The sequence below is a fragment of the Alternaria ventricosa genome (genome assembly GCF_023758065.1).
Source record: "Alternaria ventricosa strain BMP 2768 chromosome Unknown scaffold_6, whole genome shotgun sequence".
Classification (NCBI taxonomy): domain Eukaryota; kingdom Fungi; phylum Ascomycota; class Dothideomycetes; order Pleosporales; family Pleosporaceae; genus Alternaria; species Alternaria ventricosa.
The window spans coordinates 939061-955459 of NW_026055686.1; the positions used below are offsets into that span (position 1 = coordinate 939061).

General features: G+C 53.1%; 2 protein-coding genes across 2 annotated transcripts; both read left to right on the plus strand.

Annotated features, from left to right (window-relative positions):
• Nucleotides 1-864: 864 nt before the first annotated feature.
• J4E93_004404 (uncharacterized protein) lies at nt 865-4750 on the plus strand (the record flags this gene model as incomplete). Its single annotated transcript, XM_049342332.1, has 4 exons — nt 865-1372; nt 1433-1592; nt 1674-3886; nt 3936-4750. The coding sequence occupies 4 exons, from the start codon at nt 865-867 to the stop codon at nt 4748-4750; spliced, it is 3696 nt and encodes a 1231-aa protein (XP_049200484.1).
• A 2181-nt stretch (nt 4751-6931) lies between these two features.
• On the plus strand, nt 6932-13528 carry J4E93_004405 (uncharacterized protein; the record flags this gene model as incomplete). The annotated part of the gene is made up of 11 exons (XM_049342333.1): nt 6932-7179; nt 7231-8704; nt 8751-8757; nt 9165-9305; nt 9359-9439; nt 9502-11248; nt 11298-11550; nt 12007-12140; nt 12193-12202; nt 12498-12794; nt 13391-13528. 11 exons carry the CDS (start codon nt 6932-6934, stop codon nt 13526-13528), a joined length of 4530 nt encoding a protein of 1509 aa, XP_049200485.1.
• Nucleotides 13529-16399: the final 2871 nt, after the last annotated feature.

Genomic DNA, 16399 nt, shown 5'->3' on the forward strand with positions numbered 1-16399 from the left:
TCTTGAAGCATAGCCACCCGCTCGCCCCATGTTCAGCCCCCTGCTCCCGCTTCTGTATAGCAACTGAGGCTGTGCCGTTTGTATCAAGCCTGCCAAGAGCGTGTCACGCATCTGCAAATCTGCCTCGAGACGCCAGTCAAGCTCACAGCTACCGTCGCGCCGTCGCGCTTGTTTTCGGTCGTTCTGCCTCTTTCTCACGACTTCATAGACATCTGGACTGCCTGCGCCCACATTGTTTCGAGACGGCGAACTTCTGCTTGGCGTGCATCGCTCTACCCCGGTCTTACCATTCTGGAGATCTTGGGGGGAATCAGCCTTGACCGGTGCCTCGACTTTCGCTCGTTGCTGCCGCTGGCTCCACCGTCGACATCGAATTCCACTCTGTTTCTACCAACCATCCGAGCACTTTACGCCGCTTCTCTGTTGTTCGCGCGCGCCGTCTCCCGATTTCGCTCGCGACCCACCCTGAAGCTGTCAACATCGTAGAGTGCCGGCACTGCCTCTAGCCTCAACGGCTCCAAACTTCCGTCCTGTGCGAGGCAGATCGCCATCCAGCTTCAAGCTACAGCAGCCTGTCCTCTTTCGCTTTCAGCCGCACTGCGATATTTCTCTCCCTCGTTCCGCCATCCCACCAACCTATCTGGGTAACTGGACGCGCTGCGACACTTTCCCCTCATCTGGTTTTCTGACTTTCGCAATATTCAACATCAGTAACCTCCAGGCAGCACTATGCCGCCCTAAGCAGCGCTGGCTACAGTCACGTTACCCTCCACACCACCTGCCCGTCGCAATCATTTGTTAATCGTCGCGACCTAATCTACTATCGACTCCACTTTCAGGTTGTTCGTTACAGCGAAAGTAATCATGCAAGCAGTCGATACGCATACACAGCCCTACCAGGACCCTCGGCGTCAGCCACGCCACCCTCAGGATGTGCAGACTAGCGGCTATCAACTTGCGCCTACTGGCGGCAACTTCCTGATGCCAGACGCGCAAGGCACATTCACATACTCTGCAGAGCCTGCATCCATGGTTTACGATGGGTCCATGGTATCGCTTCCCTCATCCAGCACCCCTGGGCAGGAATCCATCTTCACTCCTAACGTTGGATCCTCTCTCGACTCCTCATTACATCCGGACATGTCATATCCACCACCGAATGCCTACAATCAAGCTCCAAACTACGGTCTTTCTCCGGGGTCCTACTACGGAAACGGACAGAACATCTCGCCCTCACATTCAGTTGAGCATTTTAGCCCAGAAACGGGTTACATGAGCGATCCCAGTCACCACGATCTCAGCGCTTATGCAACGCCAAATTTCAATGCACACGTTCTCGATGAATTCTCTGGGCTGACCTTTGCCGATAACGGTTCGGCCAGTAATTTTCCGGCATTCCAAGAGCATGTTGACATGTCAGCCTTGACATCAGGGACGCTGAACACGTACAACGCTCAGCCAAGCAACCACCTCAGTAACACTTCGCTAAACCCGCACCATCAATTGATGTCGCCCAGTGCGACGAACAATTCCAGTCCGGCACTAGGCGATGAGAGCTCAGCCTTCCCCTCTATGCAGTACAACGGGAACATGTCGACGCCGCCAAACCAGGCGAATCATCTACCGCATACAACACCTATCAAGCAAACGCACAGCCCAGCTCTAACGAATAGTCCTGGAAACGTGCCAATGGCAAACCCAAGGCCCCTCACGCGACATTTGACGAGTCCCATTGTACGTGTGGAAAACTATAGCAGAGAAGATTCGCCTTCGCGTTCCGACAACAGCATGCCTGTCAGCAAGCACAGCTATGGTAGTCGTCATTCCGGTAATCACCTATCGCCGTATGCGCATAACGATGATTCGGATGGTGAAGCGGAGCCTCACGAGAACCTGCATTCGCGACCAGGAGTCCGTGGACCCGATCGCAACGAGGACGGCTCCTGGCTCACGACAGGACAGTCGGGGCAGAACGGTATTAACCCTGACGAGCGCCGCCGGATGGGTGACGCCTGGATCCCCAGCATAGAGGAAATTGCAGAGCAACGCTCGAAGGATGAGAAGAAGCTTGAAGTGCAGGAGTGGCTCACTAAGAGTGAGGTCGGAAGCGAGGCAGGCGACGTAGGGCCTTCGAACAATCTACTCAAGCCCATCCCGGGTCGTCGTCGAGCGAAGAGCCACAACGACATTCAACGCCGGGCTCTCCCAGATAGCTTCGGGCTGGGTGTGCGTACCAACTTCGACCGTATAGATGATTCGGGCATACCTGGACCTGGGGTTTACATTGACGAACGAAGCGATTACGGCGACTACGATTACGACGATGATGAGTCGGCAGAACCTGAATCCCCACCCGCTGCGATCGATATCAACGCAAGCCATATAGAAAACTCGTACTTTCCTCCGACACAAGAACTTATACCAAAGGATGGTACTGCTGTCAAGCCATGGGTAGATGGACCGTTGCAGCCACACCCGCCAAACCCATCGGCTCGATATCAGCCGCCCACATCCAATGCTGCGATGATGCGCTTCTTGGTTCGAGCGAAGGACGTTGAACAAGCTTCACTTGCGGCAACTGTTGGCTCACGCCGTCTCAGCGAGTCTGATATTGGTAGCATACGTGCAGCTCCCGGTGTTATCAAAGTCATCGAACCCGAGCCAAGAAAGAGCAAGGAGCGACAACGGCGGCCCAGCTTCTTGGAAAACATTCTACCCAAACGTACACCAAGCAATATACTCAAGCGCAAGGGCAGTATACCAGTGCAGCAGTCTGATGCAGCCTCGGACAAGTCCAAGGAGCCCATCATTGAGAAGCCGAAACGTATAGGTAGTTGGGGTCGTCCAAAATCTCCTCGAGTTGATACAAACCTAAGCAGTCATAGCAAGGACGGGGGACAACTTAGTTCAGTAGGTCTGTCTGCGGCAGCGGGCCCGTGGTACAAAGGTCCCAAAAATGCCATCAGACGTACTCGAAGCAGGAGCGATATCGGGAGAGGGAGATCGCCTGGGCTGGCTGAGCTGATGACGCAGCACGGAGGTCCACCGATGCCTATGTTAGCTTCACCGCTCGCGGACACAGAGGCCACGAAGCCTTCCGCACAGCCAAGTCCAGCTGGAGACGATGATGAAGATGACCAAGACCCCGTTAGTATGGATCTCACGGTCCGCACCGATCCCATTGTCCCAACGTACGACGGCTTTAGAAGTCATGCTAGACAACTGAACCCACGCCTGGCTGATTTCATGGTTGAGCGTATCACCCAGGAGCAAATGCGCAGATACAAGAGATTATTGGAGTTCAAGGTCAAGCATCTCAACGCCGTACAGCATAAGAATTGTGCCTCTGCAAAGTTTTGTACTGACCTCGGTGGTGAGGCGAAGCAACTCCCTCCGAAAGCCGGTGCCAAGGATGCCGAAACTCCTTTCATCGGTTTCCAGGTCACTGCACCTGGTTCTTCCGACGACGATGGCGAGCCCCCGCTAGAAGGTAATGTGGCTCCTGCCGCGTTCCCATCAGGTGTACCTCTTCCCCCTGTCAAGCGCCTACCAGCCGAGTTCGAATGCACGTTGTGTTTCAAGGTCAAAAAGTTCTACAAGCCGTCCGACTGGACCAAGCATGTACATGAAGACGTACAGCCTTTCACGTGCACCTTCCCCAATTGCGGGGAACCCAAATCGTTCAAGCGCAAGGCGGACTGGGTCAGACATGAGAACGAGCGACACCGTCAGCTGGAGAACTGGACATGTCAGATCGCAGACTGCAACCATACCTGCTATCGCAAGGACAACTTCGTGCAGCATCTCGTTCGTGAGCACAAGATAGCTGAGCCACGGCAACGTACCCGAGCCGCTCACAAAGACGCGACAGCAACTGGTGACCAAGGTGAGATGGGCAAGTCTCTTTGTTTGAGATCTCGCTAACGCAAAGACAGATGACATTTGGGCCATTGTCGAAAGATGTCGCCGCGACACGACTAAGCTACCCAAGGACGAGCCATGCCGGTTTTGTGGCAACATCTGTACGAGCTGGAAGAAATTGACTGTTCACTTGGCAAAACACATGGAGCAGCTCAGCATGCCCATTCTTACGCTTGTGGACCAGAAGCAGCTCAACGCGGACAGCATCATTAGCCCCGTGGTAGAGCTGCCCGAAAGCCGCAAGCTCTCCATTACTCCGGGCCGCTCGCCACTAGACAACCCGTCGCGGTACAATCCTAATGCCGCATATGCACCTGGTATCGACCCTCACAGTCTTTATCCTCAGGAAACAAAATCCCAGGCAGGATCTACACCGATGCAAACCTACCCCCCACCGCAAATGGCACCGCCACCGACTCAGACTAGCGGCTATGCGAACTATGTGGCAAACAATGCCACGAATTTCACGAACCAGACCTACCCAGGTCTACAGGTCCCTCGGAAGCCACACAATGGCTACACGAACGGGCTGCAAATTCCTAGTCAGCCATACCAGAACGGGAATATGCAGAACGGGGTGCAGCAGTATGGCATGAATCCTGTTAATACCGTTCAACAACAGCAGTCCTTGTACACGGACTCTCCGGTCGACGCTACGACTACACCTTTTCCTTCCTACTACACTCAAGAGCCGCAGGGCTTGACGACTGAGATGCCGAATATGGGTTACGATATCAACAACGCTATGTCTTACCAACAAGGCAGCACCTACCCTGCCATGTCGTATCTGACGGCACAACACAACTATCAATACCAACATCAGCAATAGACGGGGATGGATTATGGGAAGGGTTTCATCGACACGCCCATAGGATAGGCGTAGGATCTGATTTTGTTTTGGCTCACGTTGATTTCGTACGATATCCACTCTTGCACAGCGGAAGAGGTTTTCATGTTTACGAGGCGAATTTGGTTTAGACGCGTTACGATACCTACTGTCGCTTCGGATTCAAACTGGATCGACTACATTGTCGCATCGGGTGGTGCAATAGGCATGCATGGTATTATAGACATCGGCGCGTTAATTGCATCAATTTCTCAATGCCACGATTCTCCAGGCTTTGTTGTCCGCTCCATACGATACAGTACCATTTGTGAGATATATCGTAGACTGGAAGCTGCGACCCACTCAAAGCCCGTAGGTACCTTCCACTCCACAAGGGCGTGATTGCACGACATCCATCGCCAGCGCCAGTAAAACCCCTTTGCGCGAGTACAATGCTTGACTTATTTCAAACTTCCAGCCCCCGCGCCCGGTCACACACATCAGCGCGGCGTGCTAAATCGATCGCGCCGCCGGGGAGCAACCCGGTCTGGGGCTGTGATTGGCTGCATGCGTCTCCCACGCACATGGAGGGCTCTCGACACAGCCACCCGCAACTTGGAGTCCTCCATCTGCAATTCGGTGAACGGCTCGCTAGGTGCAGCCCCAGCACGAATGAGCTGTCAGAAAGAGAAAGAGGGCAAAGAGGGCACCGGTCGCCTTCCTGGTAGCGCCCCTGCGCGAGGAGGACTGAGAGGCCGCCCACATGCGGCGCACCCTCGCCATCGCGATCACAGGCACACAACTGCGATAACCACTGCGTGTGGAAAGAAACCGTGACGACATACTACAGTCCCCTTTTTACCCATTCCGAATCGAAGTCCTCCGATACAGCCAGTGCAGGGCAGGTGCACGCGATGGGGTGACAGCGTCTTGGTATTCAAGCCTTTCCTCATATCTCACCGGCAGGCAGCGCATGCCCGTGCGCATGGGACACGAAACGGAGGACCTCACACACATTACCTGTTACATGTACCCATCTGGCTTGTCATCTTAGCAGATTGGGGCGGTGTGCTGCAGCTGGATTCTACTAATGCACAGCTGCGCGCCTGTTCCTCTGAAACGGTTTGCGTACGGCGTTCCTTGAGGCAGGCGTAAGGCTTCCATATCGCAGCAGGCTGACGATTCGAGATTAGAGGTATGTGTTGTTGTTGCCTTTTCTATACTTTTGTTTCTCTTCTCGTCTGTACTTATGAACGGAGGGTTGTACTACGATGATGCCTCTTTCCATGTTCGAAAGCCGGTTGGGATGAATTGGGTGGCATGTTGATGCCTGAGGCAGCCCCGAAAGATGCTGACCCATGATAGCGAACATGTCAATCAACAACCAGAACGGGAACTGTCAACAGTCTTACAACATTGCGGTTCCCAACCAATACTATGGAGGCCAAATACCTGTACTGCACATTGATCCCGGGCAGACGCAGCAGAGCACGTTCTCCCAACAACCACGGAGTGCACATAGTGTACGGAGCCAAAGGTCTAATTCATCAGCCTCCTTACATACTCCAAGAACTGCACCACATACGAGAGGCTTCGATCGCATGAACCATCCTCAGACCAATCTCTCTCCATTAGATAATGGCATTAGCGCCCATATGCCCAGGGATTTCGAGTTTCTCGATCCGAATTATGTCCGTTCTTATCACGGCTCGACTGCCGGTAGAGGGCCAGAGCCAGCATGGAGTCCATACAATCTAAGGCTTTCCCAATCTGGCAGTGCTCATAGTCTTTCCCCTCGATCGATTGTGAATTTTCAGTTCCCATGGAGTCCGGGATCTGACGTTGATAGTCAGGCTTTGCCATCTGACGAGGGTTACATCTCGCGGAACACCAAGTCTGTTATAAGCAATGAGCCCGATCATATCAATCAGGAACTATCGGCAAGCTTTATGTCACACATTGACAATATGCATGTCGAGTCTGCAGCAAGCGAGGCGCCTACGATGTCACGCAGGCCTTCAGATCAGCGATCGCACGTCAGCAGTCGTAGTGGGAGATCGAGGTCAAAGAAAGAATTTCCGTGTCATGAATGCCTAGAAGTACTCAAGTGTAACTCAGAGTTCAAGTGCGTATGCGGCATCACCATAAGATGACCATGTGCTAATGAAAGGTGACAGGAAACACATGCTCAAACACAGTAAACCCTTCAAGTGTGAAGTACCCGGCTGCAAAAGAGTAGAGGGGTTCACAACTACGAACGATCTTGAGCGGCATCAGAAAAGCCTACATCGAAAGGACATTGACAAGAAGTCTTATCAGTGTGCTGTGGAGGATTGTAGGAACAAAGAGAAGATCTGGCCACGCCTCGACAACTTCAAGCAGCATGTTGAGAGGATGCACAAAGACGAGAACGTACTTGATCTCGTAGAAAGGTAGATTTGCACATTTCACATTCAAAGAGTCAGCTAAGCTGACTTTGATAGATCGGTATGGCGCCCCAGGCCAGCCGACTCTCCCATGGAGGGTAAACCAATCGTCACACCCCTGGACATTGGGTCAACAGTAGCTGGCATGGAGATTCCTTTCTCCATAAGCCCAACGACGGGCAGCATCTCTATGATGGACTTTCCCATGATACAGGATGCCAGGTATCTATCTTCGCCAAGCCAGGACTCCGTGTTTGTGCCAAAAGCACAGCCACTATCTCGGCTCTCTGGACCTGGGCCTACTTCCGCACCACACAACAGTCGTATCCAGAAAGTGCCGAAGGTGACTCGTTCTCGGCACAATGCACCGGGAATACAAGACTCTCTTTCTACTATGAAGACCGCTCCTGGCGCGTCTGGAAGTAATCATCTCAAGATTCAAAGGTCCTCACAGGGTTCTTCTTTATCCAATGCTCCGCAGACTAAGGCTGAGCAGCAAGCACTAGAGCTCAAGAAAAAGGCTGAACAGCGCTTCCATCTACCGGAGCCTGTGGACATTGAGAGTCGCATACTGGAGTTGATACAAAAAGCCAATCGCGACGATACGTACAGGAAAACGTCGAAGTCTGAAAAGAATGATGCACTGTTGAAGATGATGGCTGAGCTTGTCAATAAAGGCCCAGGATCCTCCGACACAGAACAACGTCGCTCTAGCAAGAGCTCTTCAAACAATGACAAGATATGCCCGATGTCTGGCTGCGAATTTGCGGTCGCTCGTGACTGCGATCTGCGTAAGCACATCAAGCGACATAACAGGCCTTATGGGTGCACATATCCTAAGTGCCACAAACGCTTTGGCGCAAAGTCAGATTGGAAGCGCCACGAGAACAGTCAGCATTTCCAGCAGGAAGCCTTCCGCTGCGACCAAGAACTTCAGACAGGTCAGGTCTGTGGTGTGCATCTATACCGCGAAGGAGCGTTCAAGAGCCATCTAGAGACACAGCATAAGATGGCGTGTGAGGTTGCTCAAGAGCGTGTCAACCTCCGCAGGATTGGCAAGAACTGTCAAGTCACCTTCTGGTGTGGCCTGTGCAAAGATATAGTGCCGCTCAGAGAGCGACGCAATGCAGCTTGGGATGAGCGGTTCGATCATATCGCGCGTCATTTCGAGAAGGAGAAGAGAAGTATCGATGACTGGATCTGTGCTGAGGAGAACCGACCGAAGAAGGAGCTTCTAGAAGAGAAGAAGAAGCGGAACTACTTTGACGATGATGACGAGGGGGGAAAGGACGGCGATCTGGATGCTGTCGGGGAAGCTGATGACGATGTTCCACAGCCACGACCGCGTCCTCCTCCTCCAGACAACATGCCCGGCATGCCGATGGCAAGCCAGGAAACTATGCGACACTCGCCACTTGCAGGAGACTTCGCGCTAGGAACTCCAATAAAACGACAGCGTTCAGAAGATTCGGCATATGGCGAGCGATACCCAAAGCGAAGACAAACGACCATGGTAACAAATCGCTATTGTGTAAGTTACCTGTTTCAGCTGTTTGCAACAGTACTAACAAACGCAGTGCGCATGTCGAAGCCCTTGCGGTGTTGTAGATGTTGCTTGCGCCAACTGCAACCATCGCGTCTGCGCCATTTGCAGTGTTGAAGAGATGGAGGCTTCCATGATGGATTTCTTTTGCGCGGACTAGTGATATTTCATAGCGCAGATCCAGACACCCAGTAGACAATTTTTGCATATGCGAACCGACGCAAAGTGAAAGAATGCCGTATGCTTAATGGCGCACCGTGGCTGTCGCGGACATGGTGATGGTGATGACGTTACAGGGGTGCTGAAGGTCGGCGAAACCAAATGCCGAGGCGTGGAGTTGGAAACGTGTGCTCATGAAGCATAGCTCTCGAGAAGTTCCGTGACGCGGCCTTGCGACCAACAACCTCACCTTCCTTAACTTCTCCTGCAAACATGGCTGCCGCCGTAGATGACGGGCAGCTTCTCAAGCAGGCGACCGGCCGCAATACTCGAGGCTTGCTCCGGGTGATTATCCTGTGCCTCATCGCTGCCGCCGCCGTAAGCAGTCGTCTGTTCTCCGTAATTCGCTTTGAGAGCATCATCCACGAATGTCAGTACTACAATTGAGGAGTTATGGAGCAATTGACTGATCATGCAATGCAGTCGATCCGTGGTTCAACTTCCGAGCGACGAAATACCTGGTACAGAATGGCTTCTACAGCTTCTGGGACTGGTTCGACGACCGTACGCATCCCCGCCGCATGCCCCAATACCATATAGCTACAATGGACTGATAAGCAATACAGGAACATGGCACCCTCTTGGACGAGTCACGGGTGGTACTCTCTACCCCGGACTGATGGTCACCAGCGGTGTCATCTACCACGCCCTCCGCGCTCTCGCCATGCCCGTCGACATTCGAAACATCTGTGTCCTCCTCGCGCCTGCCTTCTCAGGTCTTACCGCGCTCGCAACCTACCTCCTGACCTCCGAGATGGTCCCGTCGCCCTCGGCCGGTCTGCTCGCCGCAGCCTTCATGGGCATCACCCCCGGTTACATCTCGCGATCCGTCGCAGGAAGTTACGATAACGAGGCCATTGCCATCTTCCTGCTCGTCTTCACCTTCTTCCTATGGATCAAGGCGGTCAAGCTCGGATCCATGTTCTGGGGTGCATTGACTGCGCTGTTCTACGGATACATGGTGTCAGCGTGGGGTGGATACGTCTTCATCACCAACTTGCTGCCCCTGCACGCTTTCGTCTTGATCTGCATGGGACGATACAGCCCGAGATTGTACGTCAGCTACACTTCGTGGTATGCGCTTGGTACGCTCGCGAGTATGCAGATTCCCTTCGTCGGTTTCCTGCCTATCCGCAGTAGCGAGCACATGTCCGCGCTCGGTGTCTTTGGCCTCCTCCAGCTGGTTGCCTTTGTCGACTGGGTTCGCGCACAGCTTCCCGGCAAGCAGTTCCAGACGCTGCTCCGCGCTCTGGTTCTGAGTGTCTTCCTCATCGGTGTCGGAGGACTGGTGCTTCTGACCGTCTCTGGTGTCATTGCGCCCTGGACTGGCCGTTTCTATTCGCTCTGGGACACCGGATACGCCAAGATTCACATTCCCATCATCGCCTCCGTCTCCGAGCACCAGCCTACCGCATGGCCTGCCTTCTTCTTCGATCTCAACATGATGATCTGGCTCTTCCCCGCCGGTGTCTACCTGTGCTTCCGCACTTTGACCGACGAGCAGGTCTTCATTGTCATCTACGCTGTGCTCGCCAGTTACTTCGCTGGTGTCATGGTCCGTCTCATGCTCACTTTGACTCCCATTGTCTGCGTTGCATCGGCAATCGCTTTCTCGCAGATTCTCGACACCTACCTCGATGTCAAGACCCCCAAGCCCGTCACCGAGAACGGCAGCACCGATACCGCTGCAGTCGCTGCTGCAGCTATCCTTCCCGAGGGTCTCCGATCTACACGCAACCCGCTCGTCGGCATCTACTCGTACGCCTCCAAGCTGACCGTCGCCGGAACCGCCGCCATTTACCTAATGCTGTTCGTTCTGCACTGCACATGGGTCACTTCCAACGCCTACTCTTCGCCCTCCGTCGTGCTCGCATCCAGACTTCCTGACGGTAGCCAGCACATCATCGATGACTACCGTGAGGCATACTACTGGCTCAGGCAGAACACCCCTCAGAACGCCAAGATCATGTCGTGGTGGGACTACGGATACCAGATCGGTGGTATGGCCGACCGCCCTACCCTTGTCGACAACAACACCTGGAACAACACGCACATTGCTACCGTCGGTAAGGCTATGAGCTCCAGGGAGGAGGTCAGCTACCCCATCATGCGTCAACACGAGGTTGACTATGTACTGGTCGTCTTTGGTGGTCTACTTGGCTACTCTGGAGACGACATCAACAAGTTCCTCTGGATGGTCAGGATTGCCGAGGGCATCTGGCCCGATGAGGTCAAGGAGCGCAACTTCTTCACTCCACGAGGCGAGTACCGTGTGGACGAGGAGGCCACCCCCACCATGAAGAACAGCTTGATGTAAGTGATTTAGTCCCACCAACTCCAGCAGATACTAACAGCAGATCAGGTACAAGATGTCTTACTACAACTACAACGCGCTGTTCCCCGCCGGACAAGCCCAGGACCGTGTCCGTGGCGCGCGTCTTCCCGCTCAAGGCCCCGAGCTCAGCACCATCGAGGAGGCCTTTACCAGCGAGAACTGGATCATCAGGATCTACAAGGTCAAGGATCTTGACAACTTTGGTCGCGACCACCAAAGCGCCGTATCGTTCGACAAGGGCCACAAGAAGAAGCGGTCCACCAAGAGGAAGGGACCTAGGGTATTGAGAGTTGAGTAGACATGATGGGCGTATCAAAGTCTTGCTAGAGATCTATAGCATTTGTACAAATAAGAAGCCACATTGGCATTGTTCGCAGGCGGGCGTCTGGGAAGAAATAAAAGAATATTCAAGTCCCATCGTCGGTATCCTTGAGGTGAGTTGCGGTGAGTTTGACTATCATGATTGGAGATGCGGTTTCGCAGTCGCGCAATTCTGCTTGTGCGTCTGCTCTTTCACTTTGACTCCACGTTCATCGACATGCTTTCTCACATGCTTCTCAAACCATCATTTGTTTACCCCACATCTCTCTCTGTCGCGCCTTCCTCTTAACACTTGCTCGCGCTTTCCCGGTCGCCCACGTGGGACCCACGACCAGGGCCAGTCCTCCGCCTTCCCTCCGCCTTCGAGTCGCACGTTCGCACCTGCTCAAACCACAATATGGCGAACGAAGAACAGAGAAGGGCCTTCGAGTCGTACATGGGCCGCACTGGCGGCAGTGGCAGTAATGGGCAAGGTCAAGATCAAGGCCAGCCAATTCCTCAGTACCCCGGCTCCTTCGCCCGACCAGGCAACTCGTATCTTTACAATGTGTAAGTGCGCCATTGCCGCCTGAGACCAGAAGTTGGCTGACAGCAAGAATAGACGTAATCATGTTCGGCCCCATCTCTTCGACGCCCGCGCGCAGTGCGTCAGCAAATATAGAACCTGGCTTACCCGTCGCGTAGCAATTCCAAGGGCTCGGAGTCCCTCCCGCAGCACCCACGCCTCCGCCGGCTGCCTCGTCCGTCGCTTCTTTTCCTGGATACCAGGGAGGCTATCCTCAACAAGCTGGATACCCTCAACAGGCTGGATACCCACAGCAGGGTGGATACGGCCAGGGCGTGTACAACCATCTTGGGATCCCACAGCGCCCACCACCGCTTCTGAGCCCTCAGTCACAACAACAGGATCAACAGCAGATACCGCCAGTAGCCGGACCACAAGGGCACGCTCAGATTCCACAGGGCTACGACGTACGACCACCGCCTCCGCCAGGGTACAACGCCGACTGGCAGTATAGCAATCCGGATTCTGGTATGGAACGTCGACGAGCCGCTCCTCTTACGAGCGCAATGGTACCATCGTCACGCAACACGCAGCAGGAGATTATGGAGTCAAGATCGAGGCAGACGAGCGAGCAATACCACTACCAACAGCATGGACAACCACACGCAGCACAAGCACCACTCCCGCAGGTAGAAGAGGTGGCTGTGCCAGTTATGCTCTGTCACACCTGCAGTCACTGCGGTGAAATGCGCTCCGCAGGTTTCCATCGCAACAACCCCGTCCTTCCTGGCAAGCCTATGATTCCTACACCCTGTCGAAGGTGCAAAAAGAAGCTTGGGAGCTCGCATCGTTCAAGCAGTAGGTACAGATACATCAGAAGATGTACGGCCGAGGAACCCTGCGACTGGCCGCGAGAATGTGTCCACATTGACATCGACCATGACGATCGTCGGGGCCGGAGACAAAATAGAGAGGAGATCTATGTCACGCGATACTCTCCCAGTCGTCCACGTATTATCAGACGGGAGTCCAGTCAGGCGCGCCTGGGCTTGCGAGTACTTCAGCAACCGCCACAAGAAATCAGGGCTGAACGAAAGCTCAAAACTTCTTCATTGAGTCCTCGCCGCTCTTCCAGGTATGCCGGTGAAGTCTGGCCCCCGCCTGACATCGTTCGCACAAGGGAAACACGGTCGGATGAAGTGTACCCTGCGCCGCCTCCGCCGCTACCCAGTCTTGCTTCGAGATCCGACGAGGTGTGGCCTCCTCCAGACGTTGTTCGTACTCACTCATACAGGAAGGTCGAGAGAAGTCCACCGCGCCGGACAAGTTCAAGGATCATCGAACTCAGTCCATCGCCCCCTCCGCCGACAAGATCTTCGAGGGTTGTCTATCGGAGCGAGTCTCAAGAACGCCGGACAAGGAGTTCAAGTAGATCTCCAGTTCGTGTCAGTTTCCGGGCTCAAAGGCAAAGTGAGGAAGCGGAAGCTCGTCTCATGTCGCATCCGAGGCCGCACCGCCCGATTGTACCAGAGCAGCGTAGCTTTCTCAAGGCGTCGGATGAAACTTCGAGCAATGCTGACTCTGTGCCACGGCGCCGTTTGGATTCACCTAGTCGGAGCATCCTGAAGCCCCTAGGCACCGAACACGAAACCTCCCACAGGCGAAGAGATACCATGCGCGAAAGTCAGCAGAGCATGCGCGTAGAAGTCGGAGGACCTCGTGTTCACTTTGGTGGTGGAAGAAGGCAAGAAGACCCAGTGCTGGAGCCAAGAGGAAGATCAAGATATGCCGATGAACGACTGGCGAGTGGCGACAAGTACGAGCATTACCGAGAGTATTCCCGCCATCGGGTTGTAGATGATCCTCCACCGGAGCCACTAGCCCAGGACTTCGAGAGGATCCGCATACGACACTCATCGCCATCTCCACGAAGGGAGTACGAAGAGGAAATTCGCATTGATCGACAGCGCCGTATTTCACCTTCTCCTCCGCCCTCAAGACGGTTCGAAGAGGTACGCATGCGGAATATCTCTCCTCTTCCCGCACGTCGCACACCCCGTCCTCCGCCCTCTCCTCCATCGCCTGAACGACCGCCGCAGCCACTGTTCCGCCATGTCTCTCGCACACGCGCACTCGAACGCACTCGTTCTGTGACCCCACCGCCTCGTCGCCGAAGACAAGAAGAAGATCACACCGACTCAGAGAGCGCGCATTCAGCTGAGATGACCGAAGTTAGAAGCTGGAAGGGTATCGATGAAAACGGACAGCCTGCTACATTTGTGGAGGAGAGGAGGAAGGTAAGGATGATCGATCAAGGAAGTGATATAGGCGGGCTTGCGAGAGAGTATCGCGAGATGGGTAGAGGCGCGAGACTGGATACGAGAGAGCGAGTGACTAGTCGGAATTGGAGGGATGTCTAGGCTGTTGGAGGTGATGAGTATGTAAAAGCTTGGCACAAGCGAGTTGTGTGGTGGCTACGTGATGAGGTGGAGTATGCTTGGATTGGTTTTGAGCGATTACTGATGGATTGATACCTACGATACCTCCTATACCTTCTTTCATTTCCTTCAATGTCATGTTCTAGCGAAAGCTGAATTTGAATCAGGTGGTGGCAGATTCGGATGAACCTCTACCGACATGTTCCAAGCAAGATGAACGCACAGACCTTTGACGGTTCATATATAAGAGATCACATCTTGGAGCATTAACTTTCCACATTGTCTTCCAGACACCCATCTTTCCCTCAAAAGACTGGATTTCGAAGCCATGTGGTTATTCTGTCTTTCAAAACCATCGTCAAAAACTTCATGTGCAAATATGAATACTCTCCCTTCTTAAGGTTATTCCTTTCCAACGCTTTTCTGATCTTTCTTATGGAGACAGTCTTCCAGAAACATCCTCGTCCGGAACTCATGTCCCTGAGATCTTCGCTCGGGTTTTCTCCAAATTGCCAGATCAACACGGCATGTGCGCATTTCAAAACCGTCGGCGATCTAGTTATGGCTGGTGCGTGTTCGCCATCGCTCTCCTACACGATCTCCTCGTCCAGAACGAGAAAAGCATGAAAGAATCTTTGGATGAGACTAAGTGTTCACTTTCACGTTCAAAAAATACACCTACCATACTTGATGGTGTGAGTAGTGCTGGATCGTGTATAAAATATCGACTTGGTACTGCTCTTCTCCTCGCATACACTCTGCTTTTCCCACTAAAAACCACCTACGATTGGTTTCCCATGTTCCAAAGAGTACGAGAGGGTTGCGATGTGTTCTGCGTTGTTTGAACCAAAACCATAGGCGATCGCCCTATGTGTAAGCAGGAACTCGAGGCATGTTGGACGTATGTTTGAGTGTACGCTGCAGCATTCACATGAACATTTTTATGTTCTTGTCGGAAAATACGGTTTTGAGACAGGTACTTGCGCACGTCATGGAGAAGACCGAGCAGACTGATTGTGTAGAAATCCGGTTTTCGGACGCATGAGTACATGTGTTCATTTTCAACAAAAAAACGAGGGTGTCATGTCATGTGCTAGTGGGAGTGCTCAGGAAGTCAACAGAAATGAGCCAACACTATGGTGTTCGCTGATATGTATTGATGCTGAATAGCTGGCCCGCAACATACTTGGCTATGACTTGTATCGCGAAGTTAATACAGCGCACTGACCGCTCACATATATAAAATCCCGTTCCTGCCCCTCACAGTCTTTCTCTTATCACCCCAAGCTGCTCGGTCTTCAAAACAAAACATTGAGATACTCTTTCATGTCTTCTTACCAAACGAATCGAAGGCTTCGATTATGTGCTGGCGCGAGCTGAGAACGGAATTTATCCCAGGGCTACTGACATTCAAAATGCACACTATACAACAAAATTTCCCGTCTCGACGATACGAGGAGCACACAAACATATGGGTTCTGTTCTCTCTCACTTGTCCATGTCTCGAAGCCCGGCTTTGCTAGATCAAAATTACGCTGCAACTATCGCATGGCCGATCCTCCTGGACTCTAGAACAAAATCAAAAGGATGCAATGCCATGTCTAAGGAGAAGAGGATAATGAATTCATACGCAAACTTCTCCATGATACATTTTACGATTAAAATGCTAGTACTTCGGAGAAACGAAAAAGTGATGCATGGTAGACATGTAGCGCTCGCACTTGACATAAAACCAATTGATGAAGATTTCATGCTTCGTCTGCATCTGGCACTGATCACACACTCATAATGCTGTCGATAACCGATACCGACGGCTATATAAAGCCTGCCATCTGCGCTTTGCGCTTCTGTGTTCTCTACCGCTT